The 13,080-nt window shown below is 38.0% G+C and overlaps 1 protein-coding gene across 2 annotated transcripts in view; it reads left to right on the top strand.

Annotated features, from left to right (window-relative positions):
• LOC113225943 (tetratricopeptide repeat protein 28) overlaps positions 1-13,080 on the top strand; it is a 109,315-nt gene that overhangs the window by 47,548 nt on the left and 48,687 nt on the right. For both annotated transcript variants that reach the window (XM_026458424.1, XM_026458423.1), the window contains exons 3-5: positions 1,526-1,695; positions 2,745-2,848; positions 9,208-9,410. In XM_026458424.1, coding sequence (XP_026314209.1) covers positions 1,526-1,695; positions 2,745-2,848; positions 9,208-9,410 — 477 coding nt within the window. The remainder of the gene's footprint in view (positions 1-1,525; positions 1,696-2,744; positions 2,849-9,207; positions 9,411-13,080) is intronic.

Below are 13,080 nucleotides of genomic sequence, written 5' to 3'. Positions count from 1 at the left end.
CATCTACCATTTTCCTCGCTATGGGTGAGGTGAAAAGTTGTGTGTTTCGCTCGGCTGTAAAGTTGTTTTGCGTCTCGTGGCTTGAAACCCTCGCTACGCACAGGAATCTATTTTTGATCCACTCACTTCACTCGTGATTCAATCTTAGCTTGCTTCGCTTGCTGGGATTTGAATACAAGCACTCAAACAACTAAAAGACATGATTAAAGGAGGAGGTTCTCAATTTTATTCGACTGTATTTTTGTATGTATGTTACGCGACTACTCCGACATTTGTGAAGCGATTTCGATCATTCCTTTTTTGTGAAAAATGGTGTATCTCAGTAGCAGTCCCATTCACATTTGAAGAAAATATTCCACCTCTAAGGGTGGCAAATTAGTGGATGAATCCGGTTGATTGTATTTCACCCACTTTCTGTTAACCGATTTCAATAAAACTTAGCAAATAGATGTGATTCCACGACCTTTTGAGGCGGTTTTTTTTAATAAGAAAGTTATAATTCTTTATGATTTTTGAATTCATATTCGTAACTTATTTATTTGTAAAAACATATCTCGTATATAGTTAAAAAAATATGTAACAATGAAACTTCACTATGTTCGGTTAAACATTAGGCATACAAACATTTTGAATAGTAGCAGTAGAGCTCCTTATGAAAGGTTCGTCTAAGGAAGTACTGCCACCTTACTATTTCTGCCGCCTAGGTTACGTGAGCATTACTGCGTTCCGGCGTAGAAAGGTAAGGGTGCTGGTGAAATTACAGGCACATGGTCCCATAATTAACAACTGTCGTCTAAGGGTGAGGGATGCAATGGCAGTCCCCTAAGATCCGATGAATCTTATAAGTGTAAGATTTTATACATCTTCTTAGTAGAAGATGGACAAGTGTCCAACGTAACCTGATTATAGTAATCGAAGGAAAGCCTTTTTTTGACAACAAAATTAATAGGATTCTGAATTCAACTAAATAATATAAACTAAAAAATAAAAAATAACTATTTTGATCTGGGTCACTGTTCTTGAAAGCTAGCGACTTATCAGCATACGCAATCATCATGAAACAAAATGGTGAAATTACAGACACATGGGACTTGTTAACTTATGTCTCAGAGTGACGGGCGCAGTGACAATGTCCCTCACATCTTTGCGATTTGAAGCTCTGAGTGGCACTGCAACTGTTATGGACAGGCGTGTAACTTACCGCAAGGTGCACGATTTGATCGTCCCGTCATTTGATATTATAACAAGGAAAAAAACACAGTAATGATGCTTTATTTATACACGTGGAGTAAGGACGCAATGCTGCGGCGTGCTTTACTCTGAAATTTTGTTGGTTTAATTAACTCCCATGACAGCTAAGCGAAACTACCTTTTCTTTAAAATAGCTTCTTTTCCCGTAGAGGAACACAATCTAACAAAACACAGTAAACAGGACTCTGGTCTTGAGTTTATTTCTTAAGCTGTAACGTGCTGTATACAGTACTGTTCAAAACCATACAAAATTTTCAATAGCCCTACTTTGCAGGTGGAGCCCACAGGCTCAGCGTCTCTCGGAGCTGTGTCAAGAGCCCTGTTCGTGGAGAAAGTTCGTGCCTCAAACGCCGCCTGTCAGGCCGGGGACTTCGCCACAGCGGTTGCACTCTATACCGACGCCCTCACCTTGGACCCTGCTAACCACATTCTTTATAGTAACAGGTATGTATAACATACGCTTACCATAACATAACCCGGTAATAAAAACTAACGACTAAGATTTGATAACTGTTTTTTTAGTAAGGAGATCGTAATACTTACGATCTTCTACATAAAATTTTGAAAAATGAAAAAGAAAGCGATTGCCTTTTGTTTCGAATCGGCCAACGTAAATTGATTAACTTATAGCGTTCATTCGAATTGTTGTAACTTGTACAAAATTTAATTGTGTTTAAACTTATAAAAAAGTTTTTTTTTTATTTAATTCTCTTTAGCACATACTTTTCCCATTTATTTATTATTTTTGTTAGCTCGTAAGAGTATAGTAAAAAATGTAGAAGGTACAGAAATAACCATAAAGTTATGATGAACCTAATTAGGAAATCTTACACAATCACAAAAATCATAGTTCAAATAAAAGTAATACGCCAGTTTATTGGAATTCCGCCTCACGAAGGTAACAATGCAATTAACGGAAATTATAAATATTTAATCACTGTGCACGTTTCTTTCATACAAACACGTAGATAATGAATTAAAAGGCATAGAATGTGCATTATTTTCCAACTAAATCTTGAAAAAATGGTAAATGTTTCATAAACTGAGCATCACTTTTAACAGCTAATTATTCACGTTGGCCGAAGTTGTTTGTTTGTAGAAGTGCACAAGAGCATAATTTTTGCCTTATTTTATTCTTAGTATGGGAGACTTAAAACTCTTTATTGCACTCCATTATAAAATACAAAGACAAACAGAAGACAATGGACAAGGTACAACTGGCAGCCTTTTTAATTCGTTACTTATGGTACCTTTATTTCTTCTGCAACACATAGTAAATGCTGCAGACAGAAATGTTGCTTTTAGTTTCTGCTTTGGTAACTAAAGTACTTATTGTCTTTTATTATTAATATTCGTGTTGGTTGTAAGTAAAAGTTACATTTCCGCAATATGGCGGGGGTCCATTAGCTTTTTAATTTCACATCCAACCAAAACAAAGTTATACTAAAATCTTTTAAAAACTCCTTTGTTTTGCTTACTTTTCTTTTCTATAGATCGGCAGCTCGACTAAAGCAAGGTCAGTTTGCGGCAGCTCTTCAAGACGCCACTAGAGCGAGGGAACTGTGTCCCAACTGGCCTAAAGCGTATTATCGACAAGGTAAGTTAAAATTCTAGATGAGAAGCCCGCTTATTGTACAATATATTTATATTAATGTAAACTTGTGAAATAATCCATTTCATATGCATATATAACGTGAGCATGAGCCTGAAACACAGCACTATGCTGAAGCGTCATCCTTTTCATCATGAAAATGAAAAAAAAATGAAAAATGAAAAAGTTTATTTCTTTTTTCTTAGTTGTCTTAAAATAAGGTTGGGACTTCCTAGTAGGTGTCATCCACCTGTGACAGGAAGGCCCGCTCTTCCATTATCTTTTAGTTGTAGGAAACAAACTTAATCTATTAATTATATTAGGTAACACAAACAAGCAATAAAATTATTCAAAATAAATTTACTAGACATCATAGGTGATGCCAGTATACTAAAATTAACTAAATAGTCTAGATGACAAATGCACACCAGGTTAACTAATTTAATAAATGTTGAAAATGACAAATGTATACAAGAAAAAGATATAAAAATATTACAGTAACTCTCTGTGTTCTATACTTTCCCGAAAAACCTGCCTTAACTTTCAAATACAGATCAATTAATTATTCGTTATCATTACAGGCTACAAATCCCTATAGCTTAAACAAAGTATAAAATAACAACCATTATAGATTATGGAATAATAACGTAGAGAAACAAAAAATATGATTTTATATTGATATTGTGTGTAAATACATTAAGTGGGGATTATGTTCTCCGTTTCTTCAAAGTCAAGTGTCAGCAACCAATCTGTCAACGCCGCTTTACTATTGTACAAGTTCAAGTGGTAAATTTTTATTTTTTCATTAACAATATTATACAAGAGTGTAGATTTTACCTTCAATTGTCTTTTAGCGAATACAGATTTGAAAATTGGTTATGGTACCACAATATTTTTCCGTCTACGAGACACAAGCAGAGGGTTATAAGGAAGGGACCTGTGAACCTTTAGTACAGCCAGCAGAATGTATAGTTTCCTCATTGAGAGGTGACCACAAGATTGGTAAAGTTCATTAGTAGGGAATCTGTATGATTTTCAATACATCACCTTAAGGATACAACGCTGCCCTCTCTCCACTTCCAGAAACTTAGTTTTACCTACCATCAACATATTTAAATAAACAATTGTATGTAAAAAGCTGATTAAATTCAAATTTCGAGCTAACTCTATTAAATGACTGAAATGGCGTGCAAAATATTAATTTAACTGTTTCCGTGGCCGGTTGTCATGCTGACCTGACACGCAGAGGTCTCGGATTCGATTCCCGGGACGGTAGAAATATTTTTTGGCGTAGGTACATTTATTTCTTTCGTGAGTTTGGGTGTAATTTGTGATTGCCTATGTGTGTGTCCATGGTACCCGCGGTAGGAGTATTCCGAAAGGCTATGAGTGTGTTACGTTGCGTTAAAATAAGCTCCCTTTCTAGCTCATTTTTGTTTACTTTCCCGACCTCGGTGACCCAACCGTTTGCACTGTAGGTGCTGGATTAGTAGGTTCGATTCCCAGTACGACTAATTTTAGAACAGGACTTTTCTAAATTGGCTCTTGTTTGGATGTCCTCTGGTACTCATAGTACAGGAAATTCCCTAGTTCGATATCATGATACCGGTGTCGCTGTCTGGCAAACAAATATACTCGTATATATATATTCGTACAAAGTTCATTTAGTAGGTACGCAAACCCCCAAAGTTTGTTCCCTGTATATACAAACTCACCGTTGGTTATCCAAACTATCACTTAACAACCACTTTTTAAATTGAACATTCAACTAGGTCTCAAGGGAGCACACAACTCGCTTTTAATTCGTATACCTATTACAGCAATGTAAAGTCTCCTTTAAATTTTAAATTAAAGTATGAGAAACTCTAAGGCTTATCATCATGTTTTATTATGTCACATTATGATAGCAACAAGTCAAGAGTCATTGCCGCGTTTTAGACTCGACTCTTTTACATAAAATGTACGTATTCGACAAAGTAATGTACGTGTTGTATAGTTCTTGAATAAAACGTAGGTGTGCGTCACTGAGTAATAAATTCTAACCAACGATTCAACGATAATATAAAGCGGGTTTCGTGTCATTACACATTCAGTTATTCTTGCGTGCGTTCATAAGACCTTTTTATTCTCCATTATTGTCTTCAATATCACTTTCACTCGCTAGTTACGCTGTTTTACTATTACATTATACTCCATTTTTTTGTTGTGACAATCATTTTCGTAAGTTACGAAGTTTTCCTTATCTGCTTTCTGATTGTATGGGATTTTATTCTCAGGTTGTTTCTTCTGTCTTTATTCAAATTCTTTCTCATTTGTTGCTATGTATTTTAGTAATCAAAAACCTTTTTTCAACTCTTTAACAGAAAACTGAACACGAGGTTCACGCTAACAAACGTACATACATAGTCATCACGCCTGTCTCCCACTGGTGTAGGCAAAGACCATGGACCTCCACCTGCTATCATTCTCTTCATAAATGCCCGTTTATTCTTGGTACTTTGAATTCGGCGTTTTTAAGGACACATCCAATCTGATCGAGATATGTACGCCGAGATCTATCTCTCCTCACGCATGCGTTCATTATTATTATTATTTTTTAAATACAGAATACAGAAACTTAAAGTTATTAATACAGAATTATATCTCCCTTTATTGTGGAAGACTGGTGCTCAAGCTAGGTAGAAACCTGTGTTATGAGACACCAGGTCTCCCTTTGCGTAACATTATTACATGTAAATAACAAAATACATTGGTGAAGTTACAATAGATTGAAGAACAAGTAAAAAATACAATTAAACTCTAACATAAAACTACAACAAAATAAAGCAAAAACCTAAAAATAAAAATAAATATAAAAATGGAAAATTGGAGATGTGTAAGTTATTGTAGTGTGTTGTTGTGTGTGTGTGTTTATGAGTATCTGTATGTGTGATGAATAATGACTGTGTGAATATGTGAATGTGTAATGATTGTGTAAAAATTATTTATGTGTGTAAATAGTATGATCAGTACCTATGTTTCATCAACTTATCAAACTAGTCCATAAAGCAACCTTTCCGTCTCATCATAGCTAAGTGTTAGTAACCATTTAGTTATTTCCAGCTTATTTTCTCTCATAGTCCTGCCATAAATAGAAATACGTTTATTTAAAATGTTATACAGCCGATTATTAATAAAATATAAGTGCGCATTTGACCTCCATCTCACCTGATGGAAAGTGACGATGAGGTCGACGATGGAGCATGCACACCTAAATAATGCCTATTTACTCTCGCCTTGAAAAGACCCAAGGTATAACGTTCAGGGAACAAGTCTGCAGGCAGGGAATTCCACTCCATAGCCCTTCGCTATATAAATGTGGAAGCATTACGCTTCGTGCATTAATCTTTGGAATATCCACAACATAGGGGTGGAACCCAAGCCTACGCCTAGTCCTCCGGTGATGGAAAAGGGAAGGCGGAGTTAAATCATGTAATTCAATCGCACACTCTCGGTGATATATCCTATAAAATACCGATAAGCAGGCAACTTTACGGCGGTGTTCAAGGCTCTGCAGCTTCGCCTCCACTAAATCCGAGTCACCTATAAGCCTCTTGGCACGGTTGTCAATTGAATCCAAAGTGTACAGTTGGTATGTAGCAGAGCCATCCCAAAGGTGGCAGCAGTACTCCAAGCACGACCGGACTTGCGTTTGGCACAGCTGAAGCAACTGTCCTGGTGTAAATTAACGCCTCACCCTGGAAAGGATGCCAAGCTTCTTTGCTGCATTTTTGGCCATGGATTCAATGTATCTGCCGAAGTTTAAATTGGACGACAGGTCCAAGTAGCTGGAGACAGTCGGCTATCGGTATGGATATATCACGAAAAGTCGGAGTCAGCTCAAAGGGACTCCGTTTTGTGGAGAATAGACACGCCTGCGTTTTGGTAGCGTTAAATTTGACCAGATTGGCATCGCCCCAATCGGAAACTGCCTTGAGCGTCAAATCCAAACGGCTAACCATGGACTCTCGACAGGACTGTATTTCCTCTCCACTGACCCTCGCATTGGTCAAGTACCTATCTACAACTATGCTGTCATCAGGATACGCAAGAGTACCTGGAATTAACATATCATTGATATGCAGCAGAAAGAGAGTTGCAGACAGTACGGAACCCTGAGGAACTCCGGTGATCAATCGTCCCATGTTCGGAAGAGTAGCCTTCTAAGACTACGCGAATCGAACGTTCGCTCAAGAAATCCGAGATCCAATTGCAAAGGTCAGTGGGAAGCCCATAAGAGGGAAGCTTACTTAATAGGCTTGCGTGTCAGACCCTGTCAATAATATGTCTATAATTGAAAGGGTCAGCTCTGCTTCCCTTTTTTGGCACAGGTTGCACGTTTTCAAGCTTCCACAACCTGGGAAGTACACCAGTCTCAAGTGAGAGGCGGTACAGGCGTATGAGAACAGGAGACAACTCAGGTGCACAGTTACGCAGGACTATTGCTGGAATTCCATCTGGCCTGCTAGCTTTATTCACGTCAAGATTCCGCAGAGTTCTAAGTACCTCTTTTTGACGTATGCGAACTGGCGCCATAATGTAGCCAGCCTGAGGTAAGGCAGGTGGTAGGTACCCTGCGGCATCCAGACGCGAACTCTCTGCAAAGAGTGAGGCAAAAAGATTCGCCTTCTCTTTCGCAGTATGAGCTAGCGAGCCAGCCGGTCTGATGGGCGACAAAAGTTAGATTCAACCGCTTTGGCCAGGGACCAAAAGGATTTGCTGCCTGCTGGATAAGAAGCAAGCTTGCCCCTATGCGGCGCACATGGTCGACCTTGGCCCTACGTAATACGATTTTGCACTTCTTGGCGGCCTTGTTAAAAGCTTTCTTCAAATTCCGAGTACTCGGAGCTTTGTGTAGTCGAGCATCTGCCCAAACTTGGTACGCGGACTGTTTATGTGCTTCAGCACAACTACAATCAGCGTTAAACCATGGACGAGCTCGGGGTCCATTGGGTACACCAGAGTATGGTATGTAATAACTCCATACCTAAACGCAAGACCTCGACTACAGCATCAGCACAGCTCGACGAGTCTCCTGAAGTAAACCACGCCTGCCACGGATATGACGCAAAAAAATGGCGCATTTCGTCCCAATCTCCTAACTTGTATCGCCACACCCGTCTCATACCACTAGGGCCCTGATCGGGTGGCGAGTATCCTGATACAGTTTTCACCAGGCAATGGTCGGAGGTACCCAGTGGGACCTCCACAACCACAGAGTAGCGGTCTGGATCAGTTGTTAACAGAAGGTCCAAGCAATTAGCCGTATGAGACTCAACATCTGGGATCCTGGTGGCGCCACTGACAAGCTGGGAAAGGCTTAGCGTTAACGCAAGTTTACGCGTCTCTCTCCCAGCGTGATCGGTCATCTGGTATGGGAACAACCATTCTTGATGGTGAGCATTAAAGTCCCCCAGAATGAATAGTTGCGCCGCTGGGTACCTATGCTGAATCTCATCAGACGTCTCACTCAGATATTGGAACAGCTTGATTGTCTCCTGATCTCCACTGTGATCGGTAAACACAGCGGTACACTATTTGTGTAACTCCTGTATCTACCAGAAGCCACAAAACAGGTAAACTCGGTGCCTCAAGGTTCATGACACGCTTGAAACAGATGTCGTCGCGAACGTACGCACAGACTCCGGCACGAAGTATAAACCTGCGCTTCAGATTATATTATAGGGGTAGCTGAGATACGCTGCGCCAGTCGGACATCTGATCTGGCTTCAAGGTGGTGGTGGACCGAATCGAGATTTGAGTGCAGACCTCGGATATTAGTGAAGTGCACTTTCAGTGGGAGGACGTAACATCAACCCCCAATTGTTTTAATCTTTTTTTTTATAATGTCAAGTGACGGGACGAACAAGTCGTGCGCCTGATGGTATGCCTGGCTACATGCCTGTCCACAACAGTTGCAGTGCCACTCAGACCTTTAAATCGCAAAGATCTGTGGGGCACTGCCACTGCGCCCGTCACCCTGAGACATAAGTTGACAAGTCCCATGTGCATCTAATTTCACCCAGCACCCTTACCCGTCAAAACCGGAACACAGTTACTGTTTGACGGCAGAAATAGGTAATGTAGTACATATGTGGCGCTGCAGCTGCAGCTTAATAGTAAAGCAGTGGCTGCAGCGCCACAGTGGCGCTACTGCTGCGCTTCTATATCCTTCTAATTTGAAGGCGCCGCAAGCTTCGTGATATTGTGCTGTTTCCGGCAAAGTATACAATTGCATCACCGTTTTAAAAGTAAACTTTTCTACAGAGTTCCATATATATAAGTACTGCATTGTATCCTCTTCTAACATATCAAATTCTCCCCAGGAGTAGCACTACAATGCCTCGGACGACACGGGGAGGCCCTAGCCGCCTTCAGCTCCGGGCTGGGAGTAGAGCCGTCATCAAGGCAGCTCCTAGCTGCCCTCGTAGAAGCCTCCTTAAAATCCCCGTTGAGGACTACACTGGAACCCACATTCAGGCAACTGGAGGCCATGAAACTGGATCAATCGCCTTTTGTTTTGATATCGGTAAGTTTTCAATATATTCAATTATTCAACAGCCGTGGTGGCGTAACGTTTGACCTGCCGCCTCTTTAGCAGAGGTTTGTGTGTTCGAATCTGGGCTTGCACCTGTGTATTTTTCGGAATTTACATGCAAAATTTAATTTGAAACTTACCTTAACTTATGAGCTTTTCGGTGAAGGAAAACATTGTGAGGAAGTCTGCACACATCTGCAAAGCAATGTAATGACATGACTGAAGTTCCCAATTTGGAATTTTGGAATCCGCCCGCGTGGGACCTAGTATACCGTAACTATTATTATTATATCTATTTAGACTCTCCCAAGGCCTAAAAGATTAATTCTGAATTTTTAAATAGGACAGGCAGTATTCCCCAGCAATGGCACAGTCGGCCGGGGTCAGGCACTCAGATTTAAGAACCGGCGAACAATTATTATATACATGATACATGCGATTAGTCGACTGCACTAGGCATGTCTACGAGAGAGTATTACAAAACTGTATTTTGATTTTAATTAAGTTAAAGTTTTAACTTGAATTTATAACAGGGCGTAATTATTTTAAAACAGTCGTGAAAAACTGGAAAATTTTTCGAAATGGCGCTTTGTCAAAGTCAAAGTCAAATAATCATTTATTTCATAGGTAAAATTTTTGCACTTGATAACGTCATTTTTTAAGTTACTGCTCGTTCACTACCTCTGAGAAAAACAACCAAGAAAATCAAAGAAAGGATTGCTCTTTTCAGATAAACTTAAATGCTATAGAATACATTTTGATTCATAATTGTGTGAAATCTAGACTCTTGTTGTCTTTCCAGACATCTTTATCTAAAACATACTCTTCAATTTTGTAATATGACTTTTCAATTAAAATACTTTTAATGTAAGTTTTAAATTTAGGAAATGATAATCTTAATATATTCTCCGGAATCGTATTGTAACAAAGATCCCCATAAAAGAATCGTTTACCTTAGTTAAACGAAATCGTGGTACCCTGAGTTTGGACTTAGTTCCAAGGTTAATTTATGGATACCTTCTTTCTTATGGATGTTATGTATATTTTTACGGGTATACAAAATATTTCAGTAAATATACTGTGATGCCACAGTCATGATACCAGTCGCCTTAATGATTTCTCTGAGAGAAACCCGAGAACCTAAACGGTACACTGAACGAATCGCTCGTTTTTGCAACACGAATATGGTTTGTATGTCTGCCGCTTTACCCCACATGAGAATCCCGTAGGACATTATACTATGGAAGTAACTAAAGTAAACTAGTCTACCAGTAGCACTCGGCATCGGTAAGCTCACGTATTCTACGGACTGAGTATGCAGCAGAGCTTAATCTAGTGGCTTAGGAAGATATATGTCGAAAACATTGAAGTTTACTATCTAAGATTATAATTGTTTTTATATCTAGTAAGATTACATAAGATTACAGATGTATTTGACTAATTTATGTTATTATTGACTTTCATTCATTTTTGACATGCACATATTTTATGGAGGCTTAGAAATGTAAATTATGTAAGTTTGACATTAACATGATTTTTCGCTTTATTTTTGACATTGTTAATTTTTACTAATTTTTATTATATTTTTTCTTTGCATTTTTATTAGTTTTTGACAGTTTTTAATTATAATATTTTGTACATTATGCGACCACCACTAATTATATTTGTATGTTTCAACGAAACTGGTTGTAGTAGCACTGTTAATGTATTGAACTGATCTAATGAACTTATTGTACCTACTTCCACAAATAAATCGATCTTTATCTTTATCTTTATCTTTAAGGTCACTCACAAAAAGACAGCTTTATTAAGAAGGTCTAACTTTTTCCTTTTATTTCTATGATTGGACAAGTCAAATTCACATTAGGTAATTCAAATTTAACACACTTTGTCTTGGCATTGAGCAATAAATTGCTGACATTAAACCAATAAACTACCTTTGAGAGGGTGTCGTTAATATTGTCATAGTTAACGTATGTCTGTCTGTTTTAAAAATCAATGAAGTGTCGTCAGCGAACAATGCTATTTCGCAAAGGTATTAACAAAGAATGATAGATCATTAATATAAATGAGAAATAAGAATGGTCCAAGATTGAGCCCTGCGGAACACCCATTTTTACCAGAGAACCGAAAACTTGGCGAAAGCTTTCTACAATACACCTACGATACATATATGCAACAAAATGGTAAACGTTTACAAAGCCACTCAAAAGGGAATTCTATGTGTGACACAGTTAAATATTTTCTACGTTTCACCATGTTGTATCTACTTAACTTAAAAAATCCTTTTGACTCAACTTAAGCCTGTTCATAAAATTTTAAACAATCGCAATACTCAACGTAGCCATGTGGCTATATGATACATACAGTGTATACATAAACACATACATACACTGTATGTGTCGTAATTGTACATCGTCTGCAAAACGTTGCTCAGCTGTGTCACCGTGACAGCTAAATTATTGTTTTACCAATCCTTTTTATTTGCAAACCCTTTCAGTATTCACTTTGGTTACAACTGACAGACCATTTTCGAGATGCCTTTGTTGGCATTTCTTTTAACGGTTCTTTGGACAGACATTCGCAGATGTGTCAGGTATTTCTTCACGTATTTTACATTGCAAACACGTTTAGGTATTTTATCTAAGTTAAACTGTATGTATACCCTAAAATATTAACAATTATTAATTATCTGTCTTGGACAAAGAGTACTATTGCATTTGATTAATTTATTTATATAATAACAGCCAATGGTAGATACACTAAATCTAGGGAATAATGAAGACTTAAAAATACGTTTAATTCTAAATGCACTACCTGTAGGTGCCACAAAACGCAAAGAACACAAAAAGAAAATTTAAGCAGTAACGGTTGGTAAAACAAAAAACATATTTTAATTAATATTAAGTAAAGAAAAATAAATATTATGTGTTACGCCCAAATGGATTCCTTCGTATTTTAGATTTGATAATTTAATAATTATGACTTGTTATTAATATTATAACTTTTTTATTAAGAAAACCGACCTCTATATTTTGTGGCATTATATCTATTTGCCAAGTTTTATTAAAATCGTAAAGTGCGCGAAAACGGATCATCCCCTAGTTTACTTACTGTGGCGTCCTGTACGCCTTTGTATTCTTACTTGTACGAGGTACTTTAACGTAATTGAAACAACTTATTTCTTTGTGCCTCACACGACACGCACGCTCGCTCCCGCTGTCCAAGGAGTAATGCGAGAGGGCGCCTTGGACGACTATATTTTATTTCATAACTGTCACATCTCTCTTTTGTTAACAAAACAAAATCGTAAACTTGCATTAACCAATAAAAATCGTAAACTTGAATTACCAAAACAAAATCACAACTAGCATTAACAAAACAAAATTACATTGATTCCTGCGAATTCGCATCCGGTTCCACATCATTTTTTTCTTTGTTGTATGTCTTCCAATTTCCTTCAACCCTCTTTAAATATACAATATTTCGTCGGTATTCTTGTCCTGTAACATCATATTTTACGTTAATTTCAGCACCATGTGAACTGGTCACAGTATGAGGGCAGTCCCTCTCATTATAGTCAACGGCTAATTTGTTTGCTTTAGTCATATTTTTTACATAAACTTTTCCTCCTATTTCAAAATCACTCTCTTTGGCTTTC

The sequence above is a fragment of the Hyposmocoma kahamanoa genome, unplaced genomic scaffold (assembly GCF_003589595.1).
Source record: "Hyposmocoma kahamanoa isolate Upper Pololo Valley unplaced genomic scaffold, ASM358959v1 180, whole genome shotgun sequence".
Classification (NCBI taxonomy): domain Eukaryota; kingdom Metazoa; phylum Arthropoda; class Insecta; order Lepidoptera; family Cosmopterigidae; genus Hyposmocoma; species Hyposmocoma kahamanoa.
Note: the sequence above shows the minus strand (reverse complement) of the source record. Positions and strands in the feature narration are given on the sequence as shown.